Below are 21,576 nucleotides of genomic sequence, written 5' to 3' on the forward strand. Positions count from 1 at the left end.
GGTAACTGTCCAGGGGCGACCCAGTGTACCGGCTCAACGCAGCATGGTACCTGTCCAGGGTCGACCCAGTGTACCGGCTCAACGCAGCATGGTACCTATCCAGGGTCGACCCAGTGTACCGGCTCAACGCAGCATGGTAACTGTCCAGGGTCGACCCAGTGTACCGGCTCAACGCAGCATGATACCTGTCCAGGGTCGACCCAGTGTACCGGCTCAACGCAGCATGGTACCTGTCCAGGGTCGACCCAGTGTACCGGCTCAACGCAGCATGGTAACTGTCCAGGGTCGACCCAGTGTACCGGCTCAACGCAGCATGGTACCTGTCCAGGGTTGACCCAGTGTACCGGCTCAACTGCTTTGTAATAAAGCAAGAAATTGATACCTTGTGTTTGGAAGCAAAAGGGGAGCGAGACAAGAGGGAACAAAAATGTAAATAGTGTCTGTTGTGTAACTCCGCCCGGCAACTAGAAATCAATATGTATTGTGTAACTACGAACCTCCAATTTCATAGAGGTGGGTTAGGGACTAGATTGATGCAGCATAGAGGTGGGTTAGGGACTGATGCAGCATAGAGGTGGGTTAGGGACTGATGCAGCATAGAGGTGGGTTAGGGATTAGATTGATGCAGCATAGAGGTGGGTTAGGGACTGATGCAGCATAGAGGTGGGTTAGGGACAAGATTGATGCAGCATAGAGGTGGTTAGGGACTAGATTGATGCAGCATAGAGGTGGGTTAGGGACTGATGCAGCATAGAGGTGGGTTAGGGACAAGATTGATGCAGCATAGAGGTGGGTTAGGGACTGATGCATCATAGAGGTGGGTTAGGGACTAGATTGATGCAGCATAGAGGTGGGTCAGGGACTGATGTAGCATAGAGGTGGGTTAGGGACTAGATTGATGCGGCATAGAGGTGGGTCAGGGACTAGATTGATGCAGCATAGAGGTGGGTTAGGGACTAGATTGATGCAGCATAGAGGTGGGTCAGGGACTGATGTAGCATAGAGGTGGGTTAGGGACTAGATTGATGCAGCATAGAGGTGGGTTAGGGACTAGATTGATGCAGCATAGAGGTGGATTAGGGACTGATGCATCATAGAGGTGGGTTAGGGACTAGATTGAGACTGATGCACCATAGAGGTGGGTTGGGGACTGATGCAGCATAGAGGTGGTTAGGGACTGGACTGATGCAGCATAGAGGTGGGTTAGGGACTAGATTGATGCAGCATAGAGGTGGGTTAGGGACTAGATTGATGCAGCATAGAGGTGGATTAGGGACTGATGCATCATAGAGGTGGGTTAGGGACTAGATTGAGACTGATGCACCATAGAGGTGGGTTGGGAACTGATGCAGCATAGAGGTGGTTAGGGACTGGACTGATGCAGCATAGAGGTGGTTAGGGACTGGACTGATGCAGCATAGAGGTGGGTTAGGGACTAGATTGAGACTGATGCACCATAGAGGTGGGTTAGGGACTGATGCAGTATAGAGGTGGGTTAGAGACTGATGCAGTATAGAGGTGGGTTGGGGACTGATGCAGCATAGAGGTGGGTTGGGGACTGATGCAGTATAGAGGTGGGTTAGAGACTGATGCAGTATAGAGGTGGGTTGGGGACTGCTGCAGCATAGAGGTGGGTTAGGGACTAGATTGATGCAGCATAGAGGTGGGTTAGGGACTAGATTGATGCAGCATAGAGGTGGGTTAGGGACTAGATTGATGCAGCATAGAGGTGGGTTAGGGACTGGATTGATGTAGCATAGAGGTGGGTTAGGGACTGATGCATCATAGAGGTGGGTTAGGGACTAGATTGATGCAGCATAGAGGTGGGTTAGGGACTAGATTGATGCAGCATAGAGGTGGGTTGGGGACTGATGCAGCATAGAGGTGGTTAGGGACTAGATTGATGTAGCATAGAGGTGGGTTAGGGACCAAATTGATGCAGCATAGAGGTGGGTTAGGGACTGGATTGATGCAGCATAGAGGTGGGTTAGGGACTAGATTGATGCAGCATAGAGGTGGTTAGGGACTAGATTGATGTAGCATAGAAATGTGGGTTAGGGACTAGATTGATGCGGCATAGAGGTGGGTCAGGGACTAGATGGATGCAGCATAGAGGTGGGTTAGGGACTGATGTAGCATAGAGGTGGGTCAGGGACTAGATTGATGCGGCATAGAGGTGGGTCAGGGACTAGATGGATGCAGCATAGAGGTGGGTCAGGGACTGATGTAGCATAGAGGTGGGTCAGGGACTAGATTGATGCGGCATAGAGGTGGGTCAGGGACTAGATTGATGCAGCATAGAGGTGGGTTAGGGACTAGATTGATGCAGCATAGAGGTGGGTTAGGGACTAGATTGATGCAGCATAGAGGTGGGTCAGGGACTGATGTATCATAGAGGTGGGTTAGGGACTAGATTGATGCAGCATAGAGGTGGGTTAGGGACTAGATTGATGTAGCATAGAGGTGGGTTAGGGACTAGATTGATGCAGCATAGAGGTGGGTTAGGGACTAGATTGATGTAGCATAGAGGTGGGTCAGGGACTAGATTGATGCGGCATAGAGGTGGGTTAGGGACTAGATTGATGCAGCATAGCGGTGGGTTAGGGACTAGATTGATGCAGCATAGAGGTGGATTAGGGACTGATGCATCATAGAGGTGGGTTAGGGACTAGATTGAGACTGATGCACCATAGAGGTGGGTTGGGGACTGATGCACTATAGAGGTGGTTAGGGACTGGACTGATGCAGCATAGAGGTGGTTAGGGACTGGATTGATGCAGCATAGAGGTGGGTTAGGGACTAGATTGATGCAGCATAGAGGTGGGTTAGGGACTGGATTGATGCAGCATAGAGGTGGGTTAGGGACTGATGCAGCATAGAGGTGGGTTAGGGACTAGATTGATGCAGCATAGAGGTGGTTAGGGACTAGATTGATGTAGCATAGAGGTGGGTTAGGGACTGGATTGATGCAGCATAGAGGTGGGTTAGGGACTAGATTGATGCAGCATAGAGGTGGGTTAGGGACGGGACTAATGCAGCATAGAGATGTGTTAGGGACTGACTGATGTAGCACAGAGGTGGGCTAGGGACTGATGCAGCACAGAGGTGGGCTAGGGACTGATGCAGCACAGAGGTGGGCTAGGGACTGATGCAGCACAGAGGTGGGCTAGGGACTGATGCAGCACAGAGGTGGGCTAGGGACTGATGCAGCACAGAGGTGGGCTAGGGACTGATGCAGCACAGAGGTGGGCTAGGGACTGATGCAGCACAGAGGTGGGTTAGGGACTGGTCTGATACCGATACAGATAGGGGAAGTGGGTAGAAGATGAGATAGGGGAAAGACTGACTGTTGGTGGGCCAAAAGAGACAGACACAGTTTGGATGCCTCAGTGATAATTCCTCTACACTGCTCTGTCATCTTCACATTTACACAGCAGCCCTACAACCAACCCTTATCCACTGAAGACGGGCAGCTGCTCAAACACAGGACACACAGACAGACACACCAGTGCCAGGGCTCATCATCCGCGGGCAGAGAGGATGGTGGAGAGGGAGAGATTAGAGAGCGGGCGCCGAGTCGTCCCTTTTCAAAATGCCAATGTCGGTCAGGGCACAGGGTTTAAATACCACTCAAATGTCAGCTGGAAACCCCCACAAGTCAAACTAAATTACCTCCTACCTGCACCAACTCCCCTTCTGCACCCGATGCACTCGGTGTGTGTGTGTGTGTGTGTGTGTGTGTGTGTGTGTGTGTGTGTGTGTGTGTGTGTGTGTGTGTGTGTGTGTGTGTGTGTGTGTGTGTGTGTGTGTGTGTAAGAATTGCCTGCATGTTGGCACAGAACAAACAAAACAACACACACTATGACTGCTGCTGCAGTGTAGCTCCTCTTTCAGCCTGATCGATGTTCTGTAGCTCACACACAGCCATTTACTATGGAGCTCCAAACACCCCCCATTAAATGAAAACACACAGCCCTTTATAAAACTTCCCCATCGATCCTTCCGCTGACAATTGATACTTAGAAAAACACTTTCTATCCCCCCTGCACCAATACACAGTAGATAGGAACAGGAGTCAGTATATTTAGCTAGTGTATACCAGTGATATACAAGTTGTTTGTATAGAAAAGCAGAGAGCTATACAGTGTATTGATCCATATAGCCTTAAGGGCTAGACCACCCTATAACAGTATCCATATACATATCACAGTCACAGAGGCCTGGACATATACTATAGCACAATCAATTCACACAACCAATTCTCCAGTCACTCTTTTACAATGCCCAGCCCTGCTATCAACCACAAATTACACCTACGCTACAGTATTGATCAACACACACACACACACACCAACTTTTTGGACCCGTTCCGAAATGGACCTGGTGCTTTCCCACCCAGACCCGATTTGCATAAAACAAGTAGACACCTGTTAAGTAGACACCTGTTCCAAATGGACCCGATGACAACCAGACCCATTCCGTATAAATCTGGTCAGATCTAGAGTCGGTCCAATCTGAGTGAGGGAAGCAGCAGAAAATAAAACGTTTTAAGCTACTTTATTAACCGGAGCTGATAAAGTGCAAGAGGGGGGAGAGAGGTGCTGCTCTAGAAGGCGGGGGAGGAGCCGTACTGTGAGTGAGTGACACGGGGAGGAGGGAACCAACCAAGCCGACTCGTGCTATAGTGGACAAATAGCTGCCATAGCTAGGTTATTTATCATCAAATATGATTACATAGTACCTGTCTTGACTACATCAAAATGGGAAAAGCTAGTTAAGCTAGCTAGCTAGGCTAACTGAAGCTGCAGCGAAAGCGCTTTCTAATCCTACTGTTACAAATAACACCACCACCCTGCAGAATATTAAGTAGCAGCCTACCTGTTGGCTCTTGGTCGTGCTAACCTATCCTCCCCCTTTAACTTTTAATTCTGTCATTTTAATTCCAGCCTCCTGACGCTTTGATGACTCCTGATTGGCCAACAACAACAAGCGCCACGCTCCACTCTCGTGAAAAGCAAGAGCAGCAGCATAAATGATAAAATGTCTCTCTCCTGCAGCAGTTGCTTTCGGATCTGTACGGGTCCTTCTGGACACAAGTCAGTTTAAATGACAATCATATCAGAGACGTGACATTATTTAGGATTCTGGATCCGGACCCGCTCGAGTCCTGTATCGGGTCTCGGGTATACAGTCGTGGCCAAAAGTTTTGAGAATGACACAAATATTCATTTCCACAAAGTTTGCTGCTTCAGTGTCTTTAGATATTTTTGTCAGATGTTACTATAGAATACTGAAGTATAATTACAAGCATTTTATAAGTGTCAAATATCGATGTTTTGTTCCCCGAGCCACTTAGTTTTGCCTTATGGCAAGGTGCTCCATCATGCTGGAAAAGGCATTGTTCGTCACCAAACTGTTCCTGGATGGTTGGGAGAAGTTGCTCTCGGAGGATGTGTTGGTACCATTCTTTATTCATAGCTGTGTTCTTAGGCAAAATTGTGAGTGAGCCCACTCCCTTGGCTGAGAAGCAACCCCACACATGAATGGTTTCAGGATGCTTTACTGTTGGCATGACACAGGACTGATGGTAGCGCTCACCTTGTCTTCTCCGGACAAGCTTTTTTCCGGATGTCCCAAACAAACATCAGAGAAAATGACTTTACCCCAGTCCTCAGCAGTCCAATCCCTGTACCTTTTGCAGAATATCAGTCTGTCCCTGATGTTTTTCCCGGAGAGAAGTGGCTTCTTTGCTGCCCTTCTTGACACCAGGCCATCCTGCAAAAGTATTCGTCTCACTGTGCGTGCAGATGCACTCACACCTGCCTGCTGCCATTCCTGAGCAAGCTCTGTACTGGTGGTGCCCCGATCCCGCAGCTGAATCAACTTTAGGAGACGGTCCTGGCGCATGCTGGACTTTCTTGGCGGCCCTGAAGCCATCTTCACAACAATTGAACCGCTCTCCTTGACGTTCTTGATGATCTGATAAATGGTTGATTTAGGTGCAACCTTACTGGCAGCAATATCCTTGCCTGTGAAGCCCTTTTTGTGGAAAGCAATGATGACGGCACGTCAACCATGGTTGACAGAGGAAGAACAATGATTCTAAGCACCACCCTTCTTTTGAAGCTTCCAGTCTGTTATTCGAACTCAATCAGCATGACAGAGTGATCTCCAGCCTTGTCCTCGTCAACACTCACACCTGTGTTAACGAGAGAATCCCTGACATGATGTCAGCTGGTCCTTTTGTGGCAGGGCTGAAATGCAGTGGAAATGTTTTTGGGGGATTCAGTTCATTTGCATGGCAAAGAGGGACTTTGCAATTCATTGCAATTCATCTGATCACTCTTTATAACATTCATATATAACATTCATATATAACATTTATTACATGGAGTATATGCAAATTGCCATCATACAAACTGAGGCAGCAGACTTTGTGAAAATTAATATTTGTGTCATTCTCAAAACTTTTGGCCACGACTGTACAGTTGAAGTCGGAAGTTTACATACACCTTAGCCAAAAACATTTAGACTCAGTTTTTCACAATTCCTGACATTTAATCCTAGTAAAAATTCCTTGTCTTAGGTCAGTTAGGATCACCACTTTATTTTAAGAATGTGAAATGTCAGAATAATAGTAGAGAGAATGATTTATTTCAGCTTTTATTTATTTCATCACATTCCCAGTGGGTCAGAAGTTTACATACACTCAATTAGCATTTGGTAGCATTACCAATTACGTGTGTCATGCACAAAGTAGAGGTCTTAACCGACTTGCCAAAACTATAGTTTGTAAACAAGAAATTTGTTGAGTGGTTGAAAAACGAGTTAATAACTCCAACCTAAGTGTATGTAAACTTCCGACTTCAACTGTAAGTGGTTCCGTGAAGACATGTATTCCACACACACACACACACACACTACCCCCCCACCCCCCTCACCACTACACTCCATTTATTTCCTATGCAGTATTACTCACTTACCTGTTATGGGAGTTGCTATTAAAAACAGCCATAAGCTGTATCAGGGGGTATTAAAGTGGCTTCTATCAAAGGTGCCAGGGCTGGGTCTCTACACAGACATTAGAAAGCCATCTGCCAGTGAGTAGTGACACAGCTCTGTTGCCACTGCCAGCTCAGAGGGGCACACACACACACGTGCACTCACGCACAGGGGGAGAGAGAGGGAGCGAGAGAGAGAGAGAAAGCGAGAGAGAGATGATTTAGTGTGATTGATTTGATCCATTACTGACAACAAGGGAACGGCAGCAGCCACTCACTGTTAAGTATCTCTACCCAGACCTTCCACAGCCCCTACCCAGCCCTTCCACAGCCCCTACCCAGCCCTTCCACAGCCCCTACCCAGACCTTCCACAGCCCCTACCCAGACCTTCCACAGCCCCTACCCAGCCCTTCCACAGCCCCTACCCAGACCTTCCACAGCCCCTACCCAGACCTTCCACAGCCCCTACCCAGCCCCTACCCAGCCCTTCCACAGCCCCTACCCAGCCCTTCCACAGCCCCTACCCAGCCCTTCCACAGCCCCTACCCAGCCCTTCCACAGCCCCTACCCAGCCCTTCCACAGCCCCTACCCAGACCTTCCACAGCCCCTACCCAGACCTTCCACAGCCCCTACCCAGCCCTTCCACAGCCCCTACCCAGCCCTTCAACAGCCCCTACCCAGCCCTTCCACAGCCCCTACCCAGACCTTCCACAGCCCCTACCCAGCCCTTCCACAGCCCCTACCCAGACCTTCCACAGCCCCTACCCAGCCCTTCCACAGCCCCTACCCAGCCCTTCCACAGCCCCTACCCAGCCCTTCCACAGCCCCTACCCAGACCTTCCACAGCCCCTACCCAGACATTTCACAGCCCCTACCCAGCCCTTCCATAGCCCCTACCCAGACCTTCCACAGCCCCTACCCAGCCCTTCCATAGCCCCTACCAAGACCTTCCACAGCCCCTACCCAGCCCTTTCACAGCCCCTACCCAGCCCTTCCATAGCCCCTACCAAGACCTTCCACAGCCCCTACCCAGACCTTCCACAGCCCTTCCACAGCCCTTCCACAGCCCCTACCCAGACCTTCCACAAACCATACCACAGACCCTACCCGGGGAGTCTCTCAATGAGATAGGGTGTAGTTCACTTCTGTACGAGGAAAGGACATTTGCGTTCAACAATGGGGCACACACACACACACACACACACACACACACACACACACACACAGTAGCCCTACAGTACAGTACCAACTGGCTCCAAGTCTAAGTAAGGGGAAATATTACAGTTTAATGGAAGCCCTGGTGATTCATCACTGCAAGGAAGGTCAATCTAATTAGGCTGTTTGAAAATTGGATTTCCACAAGTCTTTGGGGACACTGTGTTATATACAGTAGAGTACACTGTCACTGTAGGCAATACTAATCACTGCGGTAGATTACATTACATTCTGGAATATTGCTAAGCATAAATATTAAAAAACACAAATATCAGAAAAGAAGCACAGCGAAAATGTAGGCCTATCATTTGGATTATGACCATTTAAAAAAACGTAAATATCAGATAGGAAGCACACTCAAAATGTAGGCTATCATCTCCCTTATTGTGGGGGTTTGGGGGAGGATGGACTATCCATCTATGAAAGCGGTAGAGTATAATCAATGGGAGGATTACTAAAAGGATGTAATGGATATAATCTAATTGGTAGCCATTCTACTGGTTTAGAGTCATGCTCCAGTCTGAGTGCTGCCCATGGTTTGGATCATGGATGTCCCCTCACATTGACTATACATAGTGGACCAGACCAATGATCTTATAAGACGTTGAAAGGGAAAATGTCATGTGGATTGGACTAAACTAAAGGCTTTTAGGGAAAATTACGTCAAAATGAATCAACATGAATGAACAGCGTAAGGAAGTAGTTGCTGTCTGAGGGAAGATGTGTCTTGTTGTCTGTGACTGGTATGATGGAAGGCCATTGTCTCCGCTCTAGTGCCCTTCAGTGCATATTGACCATGGCCACATATTATTAAATCAGTGTGTGTGTGTGTGTGTGTGTGTGTGTGTGTGTGTGTGTGTGTGTGTGTGTGTGTGTGGTTAGTAAGTCCTACCTGAGGAGAGGCTGGAAGATCACTGTGATGTTCCTGGCTCCAGGTTTACACACAAACTTCATCTCTCCTCCTTCGATCAGGTTATCATCTGCACCCCCTGGAATGAGAGGAGGGAAACAGAGAAAGACTGAGACAAAGAGACAGACAGAAAGAGTAACACAGTCCTTTAACGTGGTGAGTAAACAGAGTCCTCCATCAAGGTCAACACAGACGTGATCAATCGTCAGATTCACCCAAAGCATCCCCATTGAGAGTATATTAGACCGAGTTAAAATCTATTCAAAATGGCCGCCACATGTTGCTAAAATACAATGTTTCCACAGGTCCCCGTGTGGGGTTATCAGGCAAAGAATAAAGCCATCATCTTCCATTATTAAGACATCATCCTATCAGCAGTCAGCACAGCCAGACTCAGACACTCACTGGACCCTTCCAACGACTCCCACATCCATGCCCCTGCGCTAGTGGGGGCATGGGTGAACCCCTCCGTGAACCCCTCGGCTAACAGGGTTAATCAGAAAATCATTGGTGTGTAACTCACTCCGACCTGGGGGTGGCGTGAGAGGGTTGGCGAGAGAGGGTGGGCGAGAGAGGATGGGTGAGAGGGGGACGGCGAGAGAGAGTGGGTGAGAGGGGGGAGTGGGTGAGAGGGGGGGGCGAGAGGGGGGAGTGGGTGAGGGGGGGGGGCGAGAGAGGTTGGGTGAGAGGGGGAGGGCGAGAGAGGGTGGGTGAGAGGGGGGGCGAGAGAGGGTGGGTGAGATGGGGGGCGAGAGAGGGTGGGCGAGATGGGGTGGGTGAGAGGGAGAGGGCGAGAGAGGGTGGGTGGGTGAGATGGGGGGCGAGATATGGTGGGTGAGATGGGGGGCGAGAGAGGTTGGGCGAGATGGGGTGGGTGAGAGGGAGAGGGCGAGAGAGGGTGGGTGGGTGAGATGGGGGGCGAGATATGGTGGGTGAGATGGGGGGCGAGAGAGGTTGGGCGAGGGGGGGTTAAAGGCGGCCGATCAAGCATCAACTACACCACAGTTCCTCATTTCGTCCAGTCAACCTGAAGTAGTCAATATAATTGACATAGAAGGAATTGCGGACCGTTGTCGATAAAAAAACGAAGTCGGCGAACGGTGTCCCGTGCAGGCCCCGGTGGATCGATGAATATAAATAACGGAGAGGTGAGGATCGACAGTGGCGTTGCTCCCCCTCCCCCACAGTGCACAGGGACACTGTTATTCATTAAAATTTCACACATCGCTTTTTAACCACTGGAGAGGGTTGTCAGTTGTCTTTCAGCTTTGGCTTGACAGTATTTTATCTGTCCCTCGCAGCGCAGTGGCTTGGAGTCTAGAGGACACTGGTTAATAGTGGATTCTCGTGGCTAGCATTCTGAACAGTTTCTCCCATTGCTTCTAACTGGGATGTGCTTTAGCATAAACACTGTACTTGGTGTGGTGCTGCACATTCCAGAGGTTCATTGGGCTGATATAATCATGGATATGGGGTCTGGGAGTTTGTTGGCGTGTGTGTGTGTGTTTTGCGTGTGTGCTTGTGTGGTCTGTGTATCTGTGTCTTACAATGGAGGGTGATATCAGTTTCAATTGGTATTTCAATCTAAACTAGACCTCTGAGTCTATATTACAACAGACAGACAACGCCCACTGATGGTGTTGAAGCCAGTCTCCAGTCAGCTTTACCTGTATTGATGGTGTTGAAGCCAGTCTCCAGTCAGTTTTACCTGCATTGATGGTGTTGAAGCCAGCCTCCAGTCAGTTTTACCTGCATTGATGGTGTTGAAGCCAGTCTCCAGTCAGTTTTACCTGTATTGATGGTGTTGAAGCCAGTCTCCAGTCAGTTTTACCTGCATTGATGGTGTTGAAGCCAGTCTCCAGTCAGCTTTACCTGCATTGATGGTGTTGAAGCCAGTCTCCAGTCAGCTTTACCTGCATTGATGGTGTTGAAGCCAGTCTCCAGTCAGTTTTACCTGCATTGATGGTGTTGAAGCCAGTCTCCAGTCAGCTTTACCTGCATTGATGGTGTTGAAGCCAGTCTCCAGTCAGTTTTACCTGCATTGATGGTGTTGAAGCCAGTCTCCAGTCAGCTTTACCTGCACTGATGGTGTTGAAGCCAGTCTCCAGTCAGCTTTACCTGTATAACCCTGCATTCAAATGTCCATCATAACATTGTTCCCTCAGCCTCCTGACTCTCTGATAGTTGTAATGAAACCCGCTCCATTGTAAAGAACGGAGACAACTACTCTCTCATCCCCATCCATCCATCCCCTTTTCTCATTACAAAGAAGAGATGCTTTCATTCCATTCAAAAGCTTTTAGACTACATTTTCTCTGCTGTTTCCATGAAAATTCATTTGTGTGGGAACGGCTTCTTGTTGCTAAGTGGAAAGAGTGCCCAGGTTCTAATTCTCTCTCTCTCCCTCCATCCATACTTTTCTGCCGATTCAATTAAGACTCAAATACGCCCCCAAGACAAAGCTGCTGCCACACACTCACACCAGGCACAGCAAAAGAGTGAGAGAGAGAGAGTGAGAGAGAGAAAGTCAACCTCTGTTCTGTAATCATAAACTTTCTAACAAACAGACATGTAACGCAAACTTACACACACATGATAACTCCTCCGAGTATCACAGTCATAGAGGATCTAGTATTGTTTGCCTACACTGAATTCACTCCCAAGTATGGTTTCCATCAGAATGCCCGCCTAAATATGCAACAACGTGTGTACTTTCCGATTATGGTGACAAATGTAATTTCCTGCTCTAAACATCTGCATCAGTGTCAGACAAAAGAGGCATAGAGCGAACCCAATGGTCCTTAGAGTCCCAGGTGTGGCTGCCAAATGGGCATGGACCACATGAATATTTTATTAGGAGTGTTAATATTCATGATGTTTCTTTTCAGAGTCATCTGGACAGAACAGTATGGTTCTGATAGCAGGTCAGAGGTCAGACTCCTGGCAACTCATATAAACAACACAACATCCATCCTGAGTGTGTGAGGGAGTGTATCTGAGTGTGTGTGTGTGCGTCAGTGTGTGTGTGTGTGCGTCAGTGTGTGTGTGTGTGTGTGTGCGTCAGTGTGTGTGCGTCAGTGTGTGTGTGTATGTGTATGTGTGTGTGTGTGTGTGTGTGTGTGTGTGTGTGTGTGTGTGTGTGTGTGTGTGTGTGTGTGTGTGTGTGTGTGTGTGTGTGTGTCCCTGTGTCTATCCCCAGTGGTAGAGGCTGATCCAGGATTAGCCAGAAGGGCGTGTCCATACCCCATGGGAGAGCAGATGCGGGAGGTAATGAAGTAGCATTATCACTACATTATACAGGCCAGTCCCTCCAGTACCCCTCACACCACTATAACACTATCACCACATTATACAGGCAAGTCCCTCCAGTACCCCTCACACCACTATCACTACATTATACAGGCCAGTCCCTCCAGTACCCCTCACACCACTATAACACTATCACCACATTATACAGGCCAGTCCCTCCAGTACCCCTCACACCACTATAACACTATCACCACATTATACAGGCCAGTCCCTCCAGTACCCCTCACACCACTATAACACTATCACCACATTATACAGGCCAGTCCCTCCAGTACCCCTCACACCACTATAACACTATCACCACATTATATAGGCCAGTCCCTCCAGTACCCCTCACACCACTATAACACTATCACCACATTATACAGGCCAGTCCCTCCAGTACCCCTCACACCACTATCACTACATTATACAGGCCAGTCCATCCAGTACCCCTCACACCACTATAACACTATCACCACATTATACAGGCCAGTCCCTCCAGTACCCCTCACACCACTATCACCACATTATACAGGCCAGTCCCTCCAGTACCCCTCACACCACTATAACACTATCATTACATTATACAGGCCAGTCCCTCCAGTACCCCTCACACCACTATAACACTATCACCACATTATACAGGCAAGTCCCTCCAGTACCCCTCACACCACTATCACTACATTATACAGGCCAGTCCCTCCAGTACCCCTCACACCACTATAACACTATCACCACATTATACAGGCCAGTCCCTCCAGTACCCCTCACACCACTATAACACTATCACCACATTATACAGGCCAGTCCCTCCAGTACCCCTCACACCACTATAACACTATCACCACATTATACAGGCCAGTCCCTCCAGTACCCCTCACACCACTATAACACTATCACCACATTATATAGGCCAGTCCCTCCAGTACCCCTCACACCACTATAACACTATCACCACATTATACAGGCCAGTCCCTCCAGTACCCCTCACACCACTATCACTACATTATACAGGCCAGTCCATCCAGTACCCCTCACACCACTATAACACTATCACCACATTATACAGGCCAGTCCCTCCAGTACCCCTCACACCACTATCACCACATTATACAGGCCAGTCCCTCCAGTACCCCTCACACCACTATAACACTATCATTACATTATACAGGCCAGTCCCTCCAGTACCCCTCACACCACTATAACACTATCACCACATTATACAGGCCAGTCCCTCCAGTACCCCTCACACCACTATCACCACATTATACAGGCCAGTCCCTCCAGAACCCCTCACACCACTATAACACTATCATTACATTATACAGGCCAGTCCCTCCAGTACCCCTCACACCACTATAACACTATCACCACATTATACAGGCCAGTCCCTCCAGAACCCCTCACACCACTATAACACTATCACTACATTATATAGGCCAGTCCCTCCAGAACCCCCTCACACCACTATAACACTATCACCACATTATACAGGCCAGTCCCTCCAGTACCCCTCACACCACTATAACACTATCACTACATTATACAGGCCAGTCCCTCCAGTACCCCTCACACCACTATAACACTACCACCACATTATATAGGCCAGTCCCTCCAGTACCCCTCACACCACTATAACACTATCACCACATTATACAGGCCAGTCCCTCCAGTACCCCTCACACCACTATAACACTATCACCACATTATACAGGCCAGTCCCTCCAGTACCCCTCACACCACTATAACACTATCATTACATTATACAGGCCAGTCCCTCCAGTACCCCTCACACCACTATAACACTATCACCACATTATACAGGCCAGTCCCTCCAGAACCCCTCACACCACTATAACACTATCACTACATTATATAGGCCAGTCCCTCCAGAACCCCCTCACACCACTATAACACTATCACCACATTATACAGGCCAGTCCCTCCAGTACCCCTCACACCACTATAACACTATCACTACATTATACAGGCCAGTCCCTCCAGTACCCCTCACACCACTATAACACTACCACCACATTATATAGGCCAGTCCCTCCAGTACCCCTCACACCACTATAACACTATCACCACATTATACAGGCCAGTCCCTCCAGTACCCCTCACACCACTATAACACTATCACCACATTATACAGGCCAGTCCCTCCAGTACCCCTCACACCACTATCACTACATTATACAGGCCAGTCCCTCCAGTACCCCTCACACCACTATAACACTATCACCACATTATACAGGCCAGTCCCTCCAGTACCCCTCACACCACTATAACACTATCACCACATTATACAGGCCAGTCCCTCCAGTACCCCTCACATCACTATCACTACATTATACAGGCCAGTCCCTCCAGAACCCCTCACACCACTATCACTACATTATACAGGCCAGTCCCTCCAGTACCCCTCACACCACTATAACACTATCACCACATTATATAGGCCAGTCCCTCCAGAACCCCTCACAACACTATAACACTATAACCACATTATACAGGCCAGTCCCTCCAGTACCCCTCACACCACTATAACACTATCACCACATTATACAGGCCAGTCCCTCCAGTACCCCTCACACCACTATAACACTATCACTACATTATACAGGCCAGTCCCTCCACTACCCCTCACACCACTATCACTACATTATACAGGCCAGTCCCTCCAGAACCCCTCACACCACTATAACACTATCACCACATTATACAGGCCAGTCCCTCCAGTACCCCTCACACCACTATCACTACATTATACAGGCCAGTCCCTCCAGTACCCCTCACACCACTATCACTACATTATACAGGCCAGTCCCTCCAGAACCCCTCACACCACTATAACACTATCACTACATTATACAGGCCAGTCCCTCCAGAACCCCTCACACCACTATAACACTATCACTACATTATACAGGCCAGTCCCTCCAGAACCCCTCACACCACTATAACACTATCACTACATTATACAGGCCAGTCCATCCAGAACCCCTCACACCACTATAACACTATCACTACATTATACAGGCCAGTCCCTCCAGAACCCCTCACACCACTATAACACGATCACCACATTATACAGGCCAGTCCCTCCAGTACCCCTCACACCACTATAACACTATCACCACATTATACAGGCCAGTCCCTCCAGTACCCCTCACACCACTATAACACTATCACCACATTATACAGGCCAGTCCCTCCAGTACCCCTCACACCACTATAACACTATCACCACATTATACAGGCCAGTACCTCCAGTACCCCTCACACCACTATAACACTATCACCACATTATACAGGCCAGTCCCTCCAGTACCCCTCACACCACTATCACTACATTATACAGGCCAGTCCCTCCAGTACCCCTCACACCACTATAACACTATCACCACATTATACAGGCCAGTCCCTCCAGTACCCCTCACACCACTATCACTACATTATACAGGCCAGTCCCTCCAGTACCCCTCACACCACTATAACACTATCACCACATTATACAGGCCAGTCCCCCCAGTACCCCTCACACCACTATAACCACATTATATAGGCCAGTCCCTCCAGAACCCCTCACACCACTATCACCACATTATACAGGCCAGTCTCTCCAGTACCCCTCACACCACTATAACACTATCACCACATTATACAGGCCAGTCCCTCCAGTACCCCTCACACCACTATAACACTATCACCACATTATATAGGCCAGTCCCTCCAGTACCCCTCACACCACTATAACACTATAACCACATTATACAGGCCAGTCCCTCTAGTACCCCTCACACCACTATAACACTATCACCACATTATACAGGCCAGTTCCTCCAGTACCCCTCACACCACTATCACCACATTATACAGGCCAGTCCCTCCAGTACCCCTCACACCACTATAACACTATCACCACATTATACATGCCAGTCCCTCCAGTACCCCTCACACCACTATAACACTATCACTACATTATATAGGCCAGTCCCTCCAGTACCCCTCACACCACTATAACACAATCACTACATTATACAGGCCAGTCCCTCCAGAACCCCTCACACCACTATAACACTATCACTACATTATACAGGCCAGTCCATCCAGAACCCCTCACACCACTATAACACTATCACCACATTATACAGGCCAGTCCCTCCAGTACCCCTCACACCACTATAACACTATCACTACATTATACAGGCCAGTCCCTCCAGTACCCCTCACACCACTATCACTACATTATACAGGCCAGTCCCTCCAGAACCCCTCACACCACTATAACACTATCACCACATTATACAGGCCAGTCCCTCCAGTACCCCTCACACCACTATCACTACATTATACAGGCCAGTCCCTCCAGTACCCCTCACACCACTATAACACTATCACCACATTATACAGGCCAGTCCCTCCAGTACCCCTCACACCACTATCACTACATTATACAGGCCAGTCCCTCCAGTACCCCTCACACCATTATAACACTATCACCACATTATACAGGCCAGTCCCTCCAGTACCCCTCACACCACTATCACTACATTATACAGGCCAGTCCCTCCAGTACCCCTCACACCACTATAACACTATCACCACATTATACAGGCCAGTCCCCCCAGTACCCCTCACACCACTATAACCACATTATATAGGCCAGTCCCTCCAGAACCCCTCACACCACTATCACCACATTATACAGGCCAGTCTCTCCAGTACCACTCACACCACTATAACACTATCACCACAGTATACAGGCCAGTCCCTCCAGTACCCCTCACACCACTATAACACTATCACCACATTATATAGGCCAGTCCCTCCAGTACCCCTCACACCACTATCACCACATTATACAGGCCAGTCCCTCCAGTACCCCTCACACCACTATAACACTATCACCACATTATACATGCCAGTCCCTCCAGTACCCCTCACACCACTATAACACTATCACTACATTATATAGGCCAGTCCCTCCAGTACCCCTCACACCACTATAACACAATCACTACATTATACAGGCCAGTCCCTCCAGAACCCCTCACACCACTATAACACTATCACTACATTATACAGGCCAGTCCATCCAGAACCCCTCACACCACTATAACACTATCACCACATTATACAGGCCAGTCCCTCCAGAACCCCTCACACCACTATAACACTATCACTACATTATACAGGCCAGTCCCTCCAGTACCCCTCACACCACTATCACTACATTATACAGGCCAGTCCCTCCAGAACCCCTCACACCACTATAACACTATCACCACATTATACAGGCCAGTCCCTCCAGTACCCCTCACACCACTATCACCACATTATACAGGCCAGTCCCTCCAGTACCCCTCACACCACTATAACACTATCACCACATTATACAGGCCAGTCCCTCCAGAACCCCTCACACCACTATAACACTATCACCACATTATACAGGCCAGTCCCTCCAGTACCCCTCACACCACTATAACACTATCACCACATTATACAGGCCAGTCCCTCCAGTACCCCTCACACCACTATAACACTATCACCACATTATACAGGCCAGTCCCTCCAGTACCCCTCACACCACTATAACACTATCACCACATTATACAGGCCAGTCCCTCCAGTACCCCTCACACCACTATAACACTATCACCACATTATATAGGCCAGTCCCTCCAGTACCCCTCACACCACTATAACACTATCACCACATTATACAGGCCAGTCCCTCCAGTACCCCTCACACCACTATCACTACATTATACAGGCCAGTCCATCCAGTACCCCTCACACCACTATAACACTATCACCACATTATACAGGCCAGTCCCTCCAGTACCCCTCACACCACTATCACCACATTATACAGGCCAGTCCCTCCAGTACCCCTCACACCACTATAACACTATCATTACATTATACAGGCCAGTCCCTCCAGTAGCCCTCACACCACTATAACACTATCACCACATTATACAGGCCAGTCCCTCCAGTACCCCTCACACCACTATCACCACATTATACAGGCCAGTCCCTCCAGAACCCCTCACACCACTATAACACTATCATTACATTATACAGGCCAGTCCCTCCAGTACCCCTCACACCACTATAACACTATCACCACATTATACAGGCCAGTCCCTCCAGAACCCCTCACACCACTATAACACTATCACTACATTATATAGGCCAGTCCCTCCAGAACCCCCTCACACCACTATAACACTATCACCACATTATACAGGCCAGTCCCTCCAGTACCCCTCACACCACTATAACACTATCACTACATTATACAGGCCAGTCCCTCCAGTACCCCTCACACCACTATAACACTACCACCACATTATATAGGCCAGTCCCTCCAGTACCCCTCACACCACTATAACACTATCACCACATTATACAGGCCAGTCCCTCCAGTACCCCTCACACCACTATAACACTATCACCACATTATACAGGCCAGTCCCTCCAGTACCCCTCACACCACTATCACTACATTATACAGGCCAGTCCCTCCAGTACCCCTCACACCACTATAACACTATCACCACATTATACAGGCCAGTCCCTCCAGTACCCCTCACACCACTATAACACTATCACCACATTATACAGGCCAGTCCCTCCAGTACCCCTCACACCACTATAACACTATCACCACATTATACAGGCCAGTCCCTCCAGTACCCCTCACATCACTATCACTACATTATACAGGCCAGTCCCTCCAGAACCCCTCACACCACTATCACTACATTATACAGGCCAGTCCCTCCAGTACCCCTCACACCACTATAACACTATCACCACATTATATAGGCCAGTCCCTCCAGAACCCCTCACACCACTATAACACTATAACCACATTATACAGGCCAGTCCCTCCAGTACCCCTCACACCACTATAACACTATCACCACATTATACAGGCCAGTCCCTCCAGTACCCCTCACACCACTATAACACTATCACTACATTATACAGGCCAGTCCCTCCAGTACCCCTCACACCACTATCACTACATTATACAGGCCAGTCCCTCCAGAACCCCTCACACCACTATAACACTATCACCACATTATACAGGCCAGTCCCTCCAGTACCCCTCACACCACTATCACTACATTATACAGGCCAGTCCCTCCAGTACCCCTCACACCACTATCACTACATTATACAGGCCAGTCCCTCCAGAACCCCTCACACCACTATAACACTATCACTACATTATACAGGCCAGTCCCTCCAGAACCCCTCACACCACTATAACACTATCACTACATTATACAGGCCAGTCCCTCCAGAACCCCTCACACCACTATAACACTATCACTACATTATACAGGCCAGTCCATCCAGAACCCCTCACACCACTATAACACTATCACTACATTATACAGGCCAGTCCCTCCAGAACCCCTCACACCACTATAACACTATCACCACATTATACAGGCCAGTCCCTCCAGTACCCCTCACACCACTATAACACTATCACCACATTATACAGGCCAGTCCCTCCAGTACCCCTCACACCACTATAACACTATCACCACATTATACAGGCCAGTCCCTCCAGTACCCCTCACACCACTATAACACTATCACCACATTATACAGGCCAGTACCTCCAGTACCCCTCACACCACTATAACACTATCACCACATTATACAGGCCAGTCCCTCCAGTACCCCTCACACCACTATCACTACATTATACAGGCCAGTCCCTCCAGTACCCCTCACACCACTATAACACTATCACCACATTATACAGGCCAGTCCCTCCAGTACCCCTCACACCACTATCACTACATTATACAGGCCAGTCCCTCCAGTACCCCTCACACCACTATAACACTATCACCACATTATACAGGCCAGTCCCCCCAGTACCCCTCACACCACTATAACCACATTATATAGACCAGTCCCTCCAGAACCCCTCACACCACTATCACCACATTATACAGGCCAGTCTCTCCAGTACCCCTCACACCACTATAACACTATCACCACATTATACAGGCCAGTCCCTCCAGTACCCCTCACACCACTATAACACTATCACCACATTATATAGGCCAGTCCCTCCAGTACCCCTCACACCACTATAACACTATAACCACATTATACAGGCCAGTCCCTCTAGTACCCCTCACACCACTATAACACTATCACCACATTATACAGGCCAGTTCCTCCAGTACCCCTCACACCACTATCACCACATTATACAGGCCAGTCCCTCCAGTACCCCTCACACCACTATAACACTATCACCACATTATACATGCCAGTCCCTCCAGTACCCCTCACACCACTATAACACTATCACTACATTATATAGGCCAGTCCCTCCAGTACCCCTCACACCACTATAACACAATCACTACATTATACAGGCCAGTCCCTCCAGAACCCCTCACACCACTATAACACAATCACTACATTATACAGGCCAGTCCATCCAGAACCCCTCACACCACTATAACACTATCACCACATTATACAGGCCAGTCCCTCCAGTACCCCTCACACCCCTATAACACTATCACTACATTATACAGGCCAGTCCCTCCAGTACCCCTCACACCACTATCACTACATTATACAGGCCAGTCCCTCCAGAACCCCTCACACCACTATAACACTATCACCACATTATACAGGCCAGTCCCTCCAGTACCCCTCACACCACTATCACTACATTATACAGGCCAGTACCTCCAGTACCCCTCACACCACTATAACACTATCACCACATTATACAGGCCAGTCCCTCCAGTACCCCTCACACCACTATCACTACATTATACAGGCCAGTCCCTCCAGTACCCCTCACACCACTATAACACTATCACCACATTATACAGGCCAGTCCCTCCAGTACCCCTCACACCACTATCACTACATTATACAGGCCAGTCCCTCCAGTACCCCTCACACCACTATAACACTATCACCACATTATACAGGCCAGTCCCCCCAGTACCCCTCACACCACTATAACCACATTATATAGGCCAGTCCCTCCAGAACCCCTCACACCACTATCACCACATTATACAGGCCAGTCTCTCCAGTACCCCTCACACCACTATAACGCTATCACCACATTATACAGGCCAGT

The 21,576-nt window shown here is 48.8% G+C and overlaps 1 protein-coding gene across 1 annotated transcript in view; it reads right to left on the reverse strand.

Annotated features, from left to right (window-relative positions):
- Positions 1–9,086: 9,086 nt before the first annotated feature.
- The window catches only part of LOC129845257 (exocyst complex component 4-like), a 104,496-nt gene continuing 92,006 nt past the window's right edge, over positions 9,087–21,576 (reverse strand). The window contains exon 10 of the mRNA XM_055913130.1: positions 9,087–9,207. Within this exon, the coding sequence (XP_055769105.1) occupies positions 9,107–9,207 (101 nt within the window). The 3' untranslated portion in view covers positions 9,087–9,106. The remainder of the gene's footprint in view (positions 9,208–21,576) is intronic.

The sequence above is a fragment of the Salvelinus fontinalis genome, unplaced genomic scaffold (genome assembly GCF_029448725.1).
Source record: "Salvelinus fontinalis isolate EN_2023a unplaced genomic scaffold, ASM2944872v1 scaffold_0257, whole genome shotgun sequence".
Lineage (NCBI taxonomy): Eukaryota > Metazoa > Chordata > Actinopteri > Salmoniformes > Salmonidae > Salvelinus > Salvelinus fontinalis.